General features: G+C 42.2%; 2 protein-coding genes across 3 annotated transcripts in view; one reads left to right on the top strand and one right to left on the bottom strand.

Annotated features, from left to right (window-relative positions):
• Positions 1-682: 682 nt before the first annotated feature.
• VIM (vimentin) lies at positions 683-9,256 on the bottom strand. The gene is made up of 9 exons (XM_032113414.1): positions 8,637-9,256; positions 8,381-8,441; positions 4,259-4,354; positions 3,957-4,118; positions 3,340-3,465; positions 2,400-2,620; positions 2,263-2,306; positions 1,786-1,871; positions 683-1,301 (listed from the first exon to the last, which is right to left on the bottom strand). The coding sequence occupies exons 1-9, from the start codon at positions 9,176-9,178 to the stop codon at positions 1,260-1,262; spliced, it is 1,380 nt and encodes a 459-aa protein (XP_031969305.1). The 5' UTR covers positions 9,179-9,256; the 3' UTR covers positions 683-1,259.
• Positions 9,257-9,339: 83 nt separating this feature from the next.
• The window catches only part of TRDMT1 (tRNA aspartic acid methyltransferase 1), a 45,448-nt gene continuing 39,448 nt past the window's right edge, over positions 9,340-15,339 (top strand). Inside the window, exons 1-2 of one of the 2 annotated variants that reach the window (XM_032113473.1) lie at positions 9,340-9,701; positions 10,635-10,757. The gene's annotated coding sequence lies outside the window, so the exon portion shown is untranslated. Of the gene's footprint in view, positions 10,758-15,339 lie in introns of both variants that reach the window. The other variant, XM_032113464.1, reaches the window with a different exon arrangement.

The following is a 15,339-nucleotide window of genomic DNA, read 5'->3' as shown; positions in this document are numbered from 1 at the left end:
TACAGATCAGTTCCAAACTGCTAGCAAGATTGTCTGTACAACATGAAAGTACTACCCTTACTCTGAATGCTATTCATATTTACTGAACAACTTCAGTTTGCATTTACTCATTCCAGAAAATTTGTACCTCAGTAAAAGAGTTACAGAAAGCAGGCTTTACAGAAGTAATACAGAACACAGTAGCTACTTTCATGGGGCTGTGCTGCGGGTCATTATTGCGTTTAAATTTGACAAGTATGCTGCTCTGCAGAAGAAAACTTAAGTATTCAAAGAGGACTTCCACTACTGCTTCCTGGAAGACTTATGGCAAAGCAGAGTGGAACTTGCATTTACACTGATGTTCAGCAGAGAACACCAAGCATGGTGGCTCTCCTTTTGTAAAAGGGGTTTAAATACTGGAATTGTCAGCAAAAAGGCAAGTTAGTCTCTCCTAACCCCCACTCCGGGCAAAGCCTTCATTTAGCTTCTGTAATACCAACATGCCTTTGGGAACTAGTTTTTCCTGGAAAAATAAGTTAATGCACCAAGTCAGCTGTTAACTTTGCAAGGTGCTGTCTGAGATAAGGGCTCACATGAACTATTTCTCTGCTACATAACTACTGTGTTTTAGAAAGCCAAGTTTTAAGGTACTTCAGGCATTCTGACATTTAGTAACTGCATTAACTAGTATATGGAAGCAAGATTAATTTTTATTAGCTTGAAGTATTTTATTCAAGTGATAAGAAATATCATAATACATTATGCATCTGCCAGTTATAATCCATTTTAATTGGTTCCAAAACCTAAGCAGTGAGTAAGACAGTTTATCTAGTTAAACTGAAAAAACAGCATTCCACACAGCCAGTACTAGAGATGTCAACTGTATAATAATTCCAGCATTATGTTGTTATGGCTTTCCAGAAACTCATGAAGTTAACAAATTAGAACACATCAAGAGCCATTTTCCAAAGATTTATTGAAGTAGCGACAGGTTGCTCATACTGTGCTGGAAAAAGCAGTTTTATTGAATTCAGATACTTAAAAACAGTATTGCAGCACAAGATATTGCTATTTGTAAACTAGGCTCCATTGTAAACTCTAATCCTTCAGGGGGAGTCAGTTTGTAAGATCTAAGACCTATTTCCTAGCATAATCATCTTGCGCTCATGGAAAAACTGCAGAAAGGCACTTGAAAGCTGTTTCTTCCTTTAAGACATGGACTTTTTCAATCTTGCTGGTAAGAATTTCTCCTTTAGTAAGTATGCATCGTCACTTCAGCTTTACTCCAAGTCATCATGATGCTGGGAAGTTTCATTAATAACCTAATGAAAAACAAACACTTGCATTAAGTTTTAGTAGGAAGATTGCTGTGGGTTTTTTAAGAGTTAGAAGTGGAACATCCAAACTTCCAAAATGTGAACAAGCAGGTATCAGCTCTCACTTATGAGAAATTCTAGTTTGTAAATAGCATACAGAAATAATTTAAGTTTTATTTACTTACACTAACAACAGCATCGTATCCTAGGCAAGTAAAGTACCTGTGTTTCCTGCCACATGTCAGCTGAACTTAAATAATCAATACACAAGTAACAGTCAGCAACTTAAGGTTTTACTATCAGATGAATTTTGATTTTTTCCAGATAATCCTGTTTTCTATACCTACATGTTCCGTCACACAGCCTGGAGTGCCAATTGCTGTTCTACTCAATACTTACTACCACGTACAAGCTGCAGTAAGCAGTAGACAAACTTAAGAATTTAAGGTAACCAGCTGTCATAGAAATAAAATTGAAAGTTACCACCAACCTGTCCATCTCTAGTTTCGACGGTCTTAATTAGAAGTGTTCTCTTTGAGTGAGTGTCAACCATTGGCTGAGACTCAATGTTGGTTTCTGCAGAAGAAGATTTATTATTACCAATAGTCTAGATGAAGTGCCCCCTCAAAGAAATGAGGTGTAACAGATCTTAGTGTCTACTTTCAGAATCCTATTTAGTATAAGCCAGGTCTTCTACATGTTCTCTCTGTGTCCCTTAAAGCACTTTCAGCAGGTATCCAAACTCGTTACTTGCTATGTACCAATATTTAAAAATATGTGTCCAGGAACAAAAGAGCTGCTACCACCCAAGATTAAATAATTGCAAATACTGTAGTTGGATCCAAGAAGAGTATTCAAAACCAACTGCACTTATACAAGTTTAAAAACCAGCATAAAAGGAACTATCCAGAACCCTCATGCTAATGATAGAGCAACTGCCTAAACTGAAGTAGCAGAAACAGCTTACCTCTCAGGTTCAAAGCAGCAAAGGTTGGAATAGGCATGTTAATCCTGAAGGAAAAAAAAAAATGGATAAAATCAGACATGGGTATAAAGTATCTTCCAGTAATTACTGGTTTTAGAAAAGCATCTGCATGGGATTACCTGCTCTCTTCACCCTCCAGCAGTTTTCTGTAGGTGGCAATCTCAATATCAAGGGCCATCTTTACATTCAGCAGGTCCTGGTACTCGCGGAGATGGCGAGCCATCTCTTCCTTCATGTTCTGGATCTCATCCTGCAGACGGCCAATAGTGTCTTGGTAGTTAGCAGCTTCAACAGCAAAATTCTCCTCCATTTCACGCATTTGGCGCTCCAGGGACTCATTCTGGAAGAGAATAGTGAAATCCAGCACTGCTGCAGTTCAGTCATTCTTCCCCACCCTCAAGATCCTTAACATTTTAAAAAAGGGAAAGTTGTGTTACATTAGCATACTTTCTGAAAATCCCCAGACATGTCCCAAATTGGTCATATCCTTATCTTCCCTTTGCCAAGTCAAAGAGGGTTATTCTGCTACGTGATCTGAGGTGTGCCACATATTTGCTCTACTAGGTGGCAAAGCCATCCTTTACAGTAAGCCCAACACATGCAGTTCAAGTGAGCATGCAGGCAGTCCTTACTAGAGGAGATTTGCAGGTGTGCTAAACACTGTTACATCCATTTCAATCCTGTCCTTAAGGCAGTCACGTTCTAGCAACAGCAGAATTTGCACATTTTACTGCTCCTGAAGGTTTTTTTTATAACTTTAGCTGTACCTCACAGACAAGGCATAAACACTTTCAGAAAGTGCTAAATAAACAGTGAATAGTATATCAAGAGAATGAACTCATTGTTTACAGCTTTAGTAAGACTAGTTCAGTGTATCAATCTAGCCAGTGCACTGTTGTGCATGCAAACAAATTGAGCCCATAGCATCCTTTTCAAAAGTACTAATACACTGCTGAATTGCACAGCAGATGACCTGCATTCACATCCAAATTCACAGTTAAACTGCAGTGCAGTGCTTAAAGCTGCAGTGAAGAAGAACAACTGCTGTCTTCTACTTACGCTTCCCTTAAGAGCATCGACTTCGCAGGTGAGAGACTGGATCTGTCTGCGGTACTCATTGGCTTCCTGCTTGGCCTGGCGCAGGGCATCGTTGTTCCTGTTAGCAGCTTCAGAGAGATCTGCAAACTGGAAAGCCCCAGTCTGGTTAGCATAACCCTTCAACAGAAATGGTGAAAGAGACTTTCTGCGGACACAGCAGTTGAGGGCAACTGAAGGTATTACAAGGATTAGCACCTGAAATGCTTAAACATTAGCATTACTCTTAAAATGCCTATTTCTAATTGTTATATTAGAACTCATGGCAAACTTTCATACTTGTTTTCCCACCCTGTACATTTCCCATCTTTTCATCATTTTTTCACTCATCTCTCCAGTACTTCATCCAACATCTGCTTTCAGGTACAAGCACAGGGAAGACTGCCAATGCGCGCCCATTACTTTGATGCTGTAGTTACGGCACAAAATGTTTTCAGTTGTACCCCTCCCAGACTAGGATTTAAAAAAAGACTTTGTGTCATGGTTATGTTCATGTCCATTAGAGCAACTGAGGGAACAGCAAGTGCTACAGCAAAGCTGTTACATACAATTAGTTCCAGTGCCTGATGCATTTTACTTACTTTGGACTTGTACCATTCTTCAGCTTCCTGAAGATTCTTAGCAGCAACACTCTCATACTGTTGGCGAACATCACGCAGGGCAGCAGTAAGATCAGGCTTAGAAACATCCATATCAATCTGGATGTGCTGTTCCTGGAGTTGGGCCTGCAATTCTCGGATTTCCTTAGAGAGAAGCAGACACTCAACATTATTGCACAAAAGCACACAGATCATACACAGGTGGAGACTCTGGGACAGAACCAGCAAAAAGCTTCCTTGCTAGACAGTCTGCATCTGAACACAGACCTTGTTTCTCAGCTTACCTCATCATGAAGCTTCTTCAAGAAGACAATCTCCTCTTGCAGGGACTCAACTTTGCGCTCAAGATCAAGACGTGCCAGAGAGGCATTGTCAACATCCTGATGAGAGAGAACGATTCATAATCTTACAAAACGGATGTAGAAAAGTCTTACAGCAAGTTCAGCAGCATACAGACTGATGCTACATCTGAGCTTTCTGGCAAGACAACAGGAAATCAAAAGCTGTAAAAAAACCTTTTTGCCATCTCCTACCCCAGCCTTAAACGAATATATACACCTTCACTGTGAATTTGCAAACCATACCACTTATGTTGATCACATCATTTTTGCTGACATGCTGCTAAGCATGATCTAGAGCACACAGATCATGGTGGGTGTAAATCCTGCAAGTACTTGAGTCAGAAGTCAGCAGCAAGCACTTCTAGCTTGACTACACTGAAAAAGAGTTAGTCTTGCAATTTGCAAACTTCCACTTTTCAGTGGGTCTTAAAAGTGCAACACATGTGCCTTCATGCCTATCAGTGGGCTTAACTTAGGAACTCCTTGGTGACCAAGGACAGAGTTCCTTAAGTCCACAGATCACAGTTTTAGAGCATACTTGTAAAGCTGGTGAGGTACGTATAGGAACTGCAGCATTTACTTCATGCAGGTCAACAGATCTCCCTTGAGAAAAAGAAGGTATGAGCATAAACAAACTGAGCTACTCATCATTGCCTACACCCTCACAGTTGCTGGCAAAGACTCCACCTTTTGGTGGACTGAGATAGTCTTAATCAACAGCAAAAATTCATTTAGAGCATAACAGAAGACACATCATGAATGTTACATGGGAGCAGCTTGAGTTAGTTCAACAACATAACTTAAGACTAAACACTGAATGGGAACCTTCTGCATTTGGAATGTGTAGGGCATTCAGTCTGCAAAGGGGAAGATTGTTCCTTTCACACTACTTACATACACAGCCACATGCTTGTGCTCACAGGGTATTAACATATCAGGTTCTCACAGCTTACTCTAAAGCTATTTTGGATTGCCCAAAGCATAAGCATTCCTGATCAGCAGCTCTCTTTATTATGGCACTTTTGAAAAAAGGAGTGTTTTCTTTAGACTCCTAGAAAGCCCTTCCTTGGATCACTCCTACTCTGGGGTAAGGTCCTTGCTCCAGAAGAATTATTCTGTTTACTTTATCCAGCAAAACACTCCTTTCATGTGTCATTCCATAACTTTTCTATCAATTCGAGTTTTACACCCACAGTTCATATCAGGACCGTTTTTCAGTTCAGGGAAAGAATTTCCTAATTAATTTGTTCTCCTCCCCCCAAAACCCCTCAAGATCATTCTAGCAGAAAATTACATGGCTATGACCCAAAATGTTTACACAATTGGCCAGACATCCAAAATTTTCTAGAGGATTTTAAAGAAATCTTCACCCTGAAGGCTATTAATTTTTTTTGTAACAACAGAATAGCTACAGGATTTTAGGACCTTATGGTAAACTGAAAACAACTTAAACTGAAGACATTTACAATATGTGGTATGTACTTTACTATATGCTATCATTTATATATTCCCTATCATTAAGATTCAGTGTTTCAATAGTGCCCAGATGTATGGAGAACCACACAAACGAATAAGCTACTTGTAGCCTGAACAAACAAGTACAAGTTATAGATACATACAGTTGGAATATGCACTGATTTTATTCTAGGAGATTCTTCAATGCAAGCCACACAGTTTGCAGGATTGAGCATCCATTTTTACCTCAGACAAACCTCCTGTTAGCCAGGACCTGACTAACTCCTGTTAGTCTTGTCACAGGTTCAGGACCTATTCCTTGCTGCTGGACTAGCTGGCAAAGTTGCAGTAAATAACATTCTCACTAACTGTGATGCTTGTCCTGCCCCAAAGGAACTCTCTGTCCCTTGTACCACAGGCTAACCGGCCACCACAAGTACTCACTGAACCTCCACGTTTATTTTATGCTGTATGTCCCTCAGCACATGAGTAAAATCACATCTTTGCCCAGAAAAAATAAATTAAAATTCAGTACATATGAGCTGAACCGTCTCTGAAACAGGCAGCTTTTTGGAAATAAAAGCTTAAGTTCAGATATTCATTCTTTATTTTAAAATACTGAAGTACACAACTGTTCCATCAAGTAAAAAGTAGCTTTGATGGTACCTCAGATCAGCAAAGTACCTGCTGAAGTGTTCCAAATCTATACAACTTTCCAGTGGAAAAATATAATGATTTAATAAAGAGCTGCACATTTCTTTAAAATGGAAAGCACAACAGGATATTTCAGCTTCAGTGTTCTAGGAAGTTAATTTCACTTTCACTGAAACAGATTTAGGTTTCAAAACCTGCATGTTAACTCCCCCCTTGCCAGTAAGGAAAAATGAGGTATGACTGATGTTCAAATCAAGCACACCAGCACGCACTGGTTATGTCAAGAGTAGATTTAGTGTAGAGTTTCCATAGACAATGATTCACATTTCTTATGCACAAGCTACAGCTCAGGAGGTTAAATGGATCCAATTCTGACTGTCATGCATGCACACATCTGCTAGAGGCTGAGCTGCTGAATGACCCCTTCCCAAAGTACACGGAAGAGCTGGATAATGAGTGTGGGGTATGTGCTCCAAGCCAAGTTCACTTTAAAGCCTACAGCCTTCATAACATTCAACTGGTTTGAAATACAGACATGCCTAGAATGCACCAATTAAATATGAAATATCATTTAAAAGCCAAGCTTAAGTCAATTGATCCTTCAACTGAATTCAGCAATGAATCAAAGTAGATGAGGTTCTCTAAAACTTAAGCTAAATTCTCCTTCATAGAACTTCACACTATATTAAATTGTCTTAGCACTCAAAAAAACCCCAGAAGCTTAAATTAAGGTAGCATCTCAAAACTGTTGTTTCAAACTTCTGTCCTCAGAACGCCAGTGGAGACTGAATTCCCAGGCTCTGAATGGGAATAGGTGTTTCAGTTTCCCCACACTATCTCATGAACACACCTGCTCTCTTTCAAGGACTATAATCATACCGCAGTCAAAAGCCTTTCCCAGGAAAATGCTGACAATCAAGTACTTATTATTATTATTAATGCCTATGAAGAGCTCTGGGACAAAGTCAGCCTGTACCCAGCTGCCTAGAGATATGGGCAGTCACTTCCAGTCTGGAAGAATGCTAGCAATGCTGTTTTACACCAGCAGTTTTAGGGAAGAGACCTTGTTTTGAGAAGGCACATTCCTAAATATCTCCTAGTCCAAACAAGGCTTAATCTAAGTTGAAAGCTGGTTTTGCACAAGTGAAAACTTGAGCTTAAGAATTTTCAAACACTGTTTGCAGAGTTGTTTCTGGTTGTCATGTAGGTTTTACTTTATCTGGGTAACATCACAGCATCCTACAAAGACTAAACTCTAACATAACTTGTTTCTTAGGTTAACATCTTTGTTTTACAGAGGATTAAATTCCATGTTCTTAATGGACACCCAGAGGAAGCAGGCTCAATCCTGAGACCTCACCCCACGGAACATATTGTCTACTTCTTGTCAGCAGACAACACCCACATGAAAAACCTTAAATTTGAAACTGTTGCCCAGTAATGCACTGACCAGTGATTCATCAAAAAGGAGTTCTGCTTTGTACAAAAACTGGACCATAATAGACATTTCCCTAGAAATATGCCCACACCATTACACATTTAGTAAGAATGCAGCCCACTGCGCCCTCCCCTCCGACACAAAGGGATCTATTATTTCAATCTGCTGCCACCACACTTGCCATAATGCCCGTATCTGCATTCCACGGTGAATCCCATAGAAACCATTAATACCCTTCAGCCAAGCGAGCAGATGGCCCCCTTTCACTTTTATTGGATCGGAAAGTGATTCCACGTCGGGGCGGTTTTTGTAAAACGGGCTAGACTTGGATAAAGCAGGACAATAGTTTCCCTCCCCTCCCCTCAGACCGCAGCATCCCCCTAAAGAAAACACGGAGGGCTTGCGTGAGAACTGACGGAATCTCTTTGTGCAAGGAAAGCAAACTCCTGCACTCCCACCCTCCGCCCCAGGCACAGCCACCACCTCCTCGGGCCCCTCCCTCCTCCACCACTGCTAACCTGTCTGAAAGACTGCAGGGTGTTCTCGGCCTCCTCCCTCTGAAGCATCTCCTCTTGCAACCTGGAAGGGGCAAGACAGTGGTGAGGAGGGAGCGGGGGTCGCCCAAATCCCCCCCACCCAGCCTCCCGCCGGCCCGGTGCCGCTAGGGATGCTCAAGGGCTGCTTCCACGCCAGGGGACAGGGCGGGGAGGGGAGGCAGGGGGAAGCAGCGGGAGGCACCGGCAGCCCGAACCCGCGTCCCCCCGGCACACTCACTTCTCCCGCAGCCGCATGATGTCGTCGGCGAGGTTGTCCCGCTCCACTTCCACGCGTGCCTTGTCGTTGGTGAGCTGGTCCACCTGTCGCCGCAGCTCCCGCATCTCCTCCTCGTAGAGGTCACCCAGGCGGGACGTGCCCTTGCCCTTGAGCTGCTCCAGCTCGGCCAGCAGGATCTTGTTTTGCTGCTCCAGGAAGCGCACCTTGTCGATGTAGTTAGCGAAGCGGTCATTAAGCTCCTGCAGCTCAACCTTCTCATTAGTGCGGTTCGCCTTAAACTCCGTGTTGATAGCGTCGGCCAGGGAGAAGTCTACGGAGTCGTGGAGCCGCATGGGCGGCATGCTGCTCCGCAGCCGCACCGACGTCGTCTTGCTGGCGTACATACCGCCGGGCGAGGCGGACACGTACCGGGCGCTGCTTGGCCGCAGGGCACTGCCCAGCGAGTACCGGGTGCTGGACGTGATGTAGCGGGTGCCGGTGCTGGGGCGGCTGCTCCCGCCGAACATGCGGCGGTACGAGGAGTTTTTCGTGCTGATGCTCATAGCGACGGCGGCGCGGGCTTTGTAATCCGGGAGCGGAGCGCGACCACTGGGGCGTGCGGCGAAGAAGGGCGGTGGCCGCCGCCCGGGCCCCTACTTATGGGCGCCCCCGAACCCGCCCCCGCCGGGCCCGCCCCGCCCCACCTCGCCTCTACCCCGGGGAAGGGGCGGCGGCCGCCGCTGCGGACACAAAGGCGGCGAGGGGGGCGGCTCGGCCGGTGGAGGGTGGGCGGCAGCCTGTGCTGTGGCCGAGCCCCGAGAGGTTTCCGCCGGGGCTGCGGGACGTGGCGGGGCGGAGGCCCGCACAGGGGGCGCGGGGAACCCCGGCACGGCGCGCCCGGGGAAGATTGGGGGTGACAGCAGCGGCATCCTCGGCGTCGCGGAGATGGGCGCTGGGTTTCCCCTTTGCCTCTCGTTGTCCCCCTCCGGAGTGAGCGCGGTGACCGCAAGAAGCGGTTGGCAAGTTTAATGTTGTGCCACAGGCCTGGCAAAATACTCCGAATAACTTATTAAAACCCCTCTAAAGGTATGGTGTGTATATATCTATGTATCTTTCTAAGAACCTTTCATTCCTTTCTGAGCTTTCTGAAAGAGTAAGTTCAGGGAAAATGATGCTAGCTATTCACAAAGGGCTGCCAAATGTTCAAAATAAACAGCCAGAAAAATAATATATGTGTTTTCTTTAGCTGCCTCCCATGACAGCAATCTTAGCTCCTATGCTTAAGACACAAACTTTACAGGTTAACTATGTTTTCCCTGTAGCTGGGTAAGCAGTTACGTGCCTAAGACTTAATTCTGCCATTATTGTAACGATGATTCCAGCAATAACTTAGGGGGTTTTGTGTCGACAGTACATTATTGAAATTGCTGCATCCAGGATCTTGCTCCTGGATAACAGCTAGGATAGTAGCAGGCTTTATTTTAACAAAGGTTTGTTTCTCCACTGTTGTACCCAACAGACTTTTGCTATTAATTTTGGTAGTTACATGGTGAGAGCCTTAGGAGAGTACCTGGCAAAATGATAATTATTCATTAGATATGATCTACAAATATGTGTGCAACATAAAAGGCCAGACAAAAATCCTAGTGTTTTAAGAGCAATTTTACTATCAAAACAGGACTACTAGCAGTAGAAAAGAATGATGTAGGTAGTACAGGGCAATAGCAATGGCATAAAAGTTAACACAGAAAAACTCAGAGCAGCAGCAGATTGTTTTCAGCATGAATGCAGAGGTTGCTTAAGGAAGATGGCAGAATCCCTGCCATTTAGATAATTTAAAACTTGAGCGGCCAAAGCACGACTCATATTCTTAAATTTTGCACTGATGCATCAGGTAAGGGACATCTTTTCACACTTCACTATGGGAAGTGAGTGATACATTGTGGAAGTATTATCTGTAATGTATTACTTCAGCACTTAGGGGATGCAAAACTACCATTGATTTTTGATTCTTTTTAGCTTGCAGTCCTGCAGAAAGCAGTATCTTCACTGGAAGTTCTGATAAACCTGAACATGAACAATGGGTAGAGAGAAAGGTAATCTTCACACCCCAATTCACAGTAGTCAACTATTGTACTTCAGGTAATGTGCTTTACAACCTGCATATTTTATTAAAGATACTGTTTTTTGAAGGAAATTGTGCTTTCTGTTGGCAACCAGAAGTGTAGGAATGCAGTTGTATCTAAATGTGGGTCCTTGAGGTTTTAATTTCTTTTGTTCACTGAAGCTTAGTCAAGCAAAGGAAGCTGACAAGGTTGAGCTACTGAAGTGCTTGCAGTATAAGTCCTGGGCTACAGCTCATTCCATTCACCCACTGAATAAGAGGCAGAGGTCACACAGCATTCCTGAGGCTAAGGGTTCCCAAAGCCCAGCCTGGATGCTGTTGTGCTGCCCAGCCCTCTCAGAGCTCTATTTAAGCCATCAAGTTTGAGCTGTAAGCCTTTGTGAGCCCTGGCACAAAAGTACATTCTCATTCTATGAGTAGGCAAAAAAGAGCACATAACCAACAGTCTCATGGATTAAAGATGCTTTACTCAGAAATACTGATAGCTTTAGTAGACTGTTGGTTTTTTAAAGGTATGTTGGTGGCCTATCTGTTTTTCCTAACAGAGCACAGCTTACATTTCACAAAACCTTCAATGGCACACATATGCAACAATCATCCTCATTCAGAAAATGCTTAGCCCCTAAAATACAAGGTATTTGTTTTAGTAAATATGACCCACCCACTTCATGTTTCAAGTGTAATTTCCATATGTTTGTGTCACTGCTGCCATATGTGCTCTTGGCCACCTGCCTCATTTCCGTGTCTCACTATGAATTGTTCAGATATTGTCGGCTGTTGGGACTACAGGAAACCTTTAAGTGCTTTTTGCTGGTTCACACTTACACAGATGCATAAATGGAAGAAGCTGTAAGTTTCTTGTGAGGTTGTAATAAATTTAATGCACATTTGCATTGCAAACCCCAAAGGGGAATAAAACATGTCCCCTTGAAATGCAAAAAGATCTCCACTCTCCTTTTCAGAAAAGACTCTCTCTCAGTGTAGCTACTCACAGTGTACTTTGAATGGAAATGAAATCACAGGAATCTGTCTAGTTTCATGGAAAATGCTATGGGACTATATCAGAGGTGGTGGCTGGTGGAGATCTTGACCACTTCTGACATGAAGAACAGACAGCTAACAGCATCACTCAGCACCGCATTGGGGATTAGTCATAAACTACTGGTTGTCATCTGTGCTGTTTACTGCGTTGCCTTCCCTTGCAATTCCAGTACACAGTCCTGCAGCTGCCTGGTCAGCCTGCAATATCACCTCTGCAGAGGTAGATCAGAGGTAAGCCAATAGCACTCTTGAAAAAACAAACAGGTATTTTCATTATAAGAGTTCCAGTTCACACTGAAATTTTCTTTTTTGCCTTTTTTTGTGGCTTTTTTTTTTTCAGATAACTATATATTGGTTTACTGCTAAGAATGAAATATGGAATTAAGTTCTAGAAGTTTAGCAAAAAGACACCTGTATTGTGTGTGTCATTGACAGGGAAAATGGATATGCATAGAGAGAAGGTACAGGTGCCTGAATGGCTTTATACTGCATATCTGTTGTACTAAAAATTAAAAAGTCCATATAACAGAATTTCTTTTATTTCCTTGCAAAAATATCTGTTGGTCTAATAACGTTACTGAAAAGACTGGCATTCATTTCTTTTTTTTAACATTTAATTTAAACACTATGAAATTAGATCAATTTAGTCCAAATATTGAATGTGCTTTCCAGTTATATAAACCTTGACTAAACAAATGTGAATGCTTTTTTAATCAGATTTATGCCCTTTTTCTAAAGTTTCTGCTTCCATGAAGTGTAGAAAGACACATAAACATTAAATACCCATGAAAAAACATCCTGCCATGCAAATACAATAATTTTTGTTGTCAGTACCATACAGCAACCTTAAGCCCTGGCATGCATGGGGCTGTAGAGGCATTCCTTCATGCTTCCCCTGCACCATGAATATTAAACAAACTCTGGGCAATAGGGACACACTTTAACATGAGGAAATAAAAGGCCGGTAACACCCTACAGACAACTGAACAGGAGGAATTCTCTGTAGTGCTCAGCCTATCAGAGCAAGTGCTGTGGCCTATCACTTGAGTGACTGCTGTGACTTTCACTAAGAGCACCTTCAGCCATGGCCTGAAAACATGAAGACTGCTATGGTTTTGAAAAGAGAAAGATTCCTGTTTCAAAAGAAAAAAAGAGAATTCTGACTCTAATATTCAGCTGGGACAAGTCCCTCCCTTTAGCTAGGTGCGAAGTGTAAGGAGGAGCCCCCAAGAAAGGCCAGTGCATCCTGGGAAGAGATGATTTTTCTGAATCCAGATGATCCATCTCCCTACATTTTGCCTAGGAGAAGCTGATCTGGATTTCTGAGTATCACCAGGCTGCAGAACACTTAAATGTTCTAGCATTGAAATCTCCTCTTATGAGTAACTTCCTTGACTAATTTTGGCCTTGAGAAAGAAATGGGCAAATTCTTTTATGAAATTTATTTTAAAAATTACGTTGCCTATTGTCATTGCCAGTGTTGCAAAGCATATCAAATTGGTATGACTAGCTGCTGATTTTTTTCAAGTAAATGACTAGGCTCTATACTCAAAACTAACCAAGTCTGTCTAAAACATTCTATTTTAATGTATAATGAACTATATGAAACTGGCAGGGGTTTCATCATTAAGGAAGTGACTTGAACATGAGTCAAGCCACCCAGCTGCACGATCTACATTTCCAAAGAATTATTACTGTCATGCATTAAGTTCCTCTCTACTATGGTTTCAAATTGCCAGAATAAGAAGTTTTCTGTATCAAAATAGGACATTTCTGTACCAAATTGGGTGCTCATTTTCAAAGCCACTACAGCCCTGTGCCCTGAGGTTGTCTCAAACATTATGCACGCCTCTAGCAACATGAGAAGATAAAGAAGTTTTTAAGCTCTATCACAAGTATAGCAATTTATTTAGTCCATTCCTTAAACAAATAAAAAAAAAACAACAAATCAAGAATGACAACCTGTCTCACTTCATTTAATAACAATAGCACTGACTGCTGAATGGCAGCAATACAGTCAGCAATGACTGGGACATAAAGAACAAGATTTTCCAAACTGAGAAGAGGTTTGGCATGGTTTAAGGCTCAATGCTTAACCTGAAACTCTTTAAGCAGAACCAATTTTAAAAATACACTCAGTCTCTCAGTGTTGATTTTGGGTGCCCAAAAATAGACAATTTGAGATTTTCTCTCTCCACTAGCCTTTTTTCATGAAATCTGTATTCTATCAAAGATCAAGAAATTGTTCAAGGATCATGATAGGCACTTTATAAGGACCATTTAACTTAAATATCAGATAAAATATTTGAATTAAGCAGCTCAAGTTTTCAGGAGAATCTATGCAAAATCCATAGTGTGTGTAGCTTCTTTCTGTCCTTTGCCACATTCCTGACCTGTCCATCTTGACCTTGCTCAGCACTAGGTGGCAATTCCTGCAGCAAACTGTTGGTATGGGTACAAGCCAACAGTGTGGATGAACAGTCACTTGTCACATTACCATGGGAAGCCCTATCTGTCTGGGTTCACTGTTTTAAATTTTGAGGTTGCAGACTTTTTCAGGGATGAGTCATCCATCCATCCATCCATCCATCCATCCATCCATCCATCCATCCATCCATCCATTCTCTCTTTGGGAAAATCTAAAAGAAGTGATTCTACAATGCCATTAATGAACCCTGTCAGTTAAACATTTACTACTTCTTTTTGGCCAAGCTTTTTCAAAGCAAACTGCTTAAAGAGCTCCTCTAGCCTAAAAACAATTAAATCTGAGAAGTGATTTCATTCTTCTCTCTCCCCCAGTTCCATCACTTACACAAAGCATAAATAGCATAATGTTTTCTTGCCATGATATACCAGGAAATGATGATCTTTCTGAGGAAGAGGCAGGACACAGCAATGGAATCATTAATTGCGTGCAGCAATTGTTCCATTCTTCCTCTGAGATGCCCAGGACAAGAAGAACAGTACCAGCTCCTTGAAGGCCAAGATTTTAGTGGATTCCTCAGTCCAAGTTCTTGTGCCAAATCCCTGGTTCCAATGAGACTCATAAACTGAGTGTACATTGTGTTAGCCATTCTGGGATTGGTTGGCTCCTTTCAAAGGGAAGAGGCAGTGGTGCACACACCCCAAAGCTGAGAAGACCGAGTTTCTAAAAGGACATTCTGCCTTTACATGCCAGCTCTATGCCTAATTTTCAAGCATAAATATACTCTGTCCAGCTGGGATTAAGGAGGGAAGATGATCCAGATTTAAAATGCATAAAATATTGTGGCCTACAAGGAATTGAGTGGAAAATTGGTTAAATACAGAAGAGGTGATGCATATGGCTAGAGAAGGAAGAGAGCAAATGTCTGGAAGAGTGGAGGTGTCCATACTTTTTCAAGTGGAATGGTGCCTATTTCCCAATACAAAGACAATTCACTGTCTACCTGAAATTTTCCTTAAGAATTTGGTCTTGTAAATGGTTACTAGGTGGGAGAGAGCTTGTGTAGGATGACAGGAGGAAGGACCTAACAACTATTCAGGAGCTTTATGGATGTTTCAGTTTTGCTAACTCAG

Source organism: Corvus moneduloides, chromosome 1 (assembly GCF_009650955.1).
Source record: "Corvus moneduloides isolate bCorMon1 chromosome 1, bCorMon1.pri, whole genome shotgun sequence".
In the NCBI taxonomy this organism is placed as follows: domain Eukaryota; kingdom Metazoa; phylum Chordata; class Aves; order Passeriformes; family Corvidae; genus Corvus; species Corvus moneduloides.
This window is presented reverse-complemented; position numbering and strand designations above follow the sequence as displayed.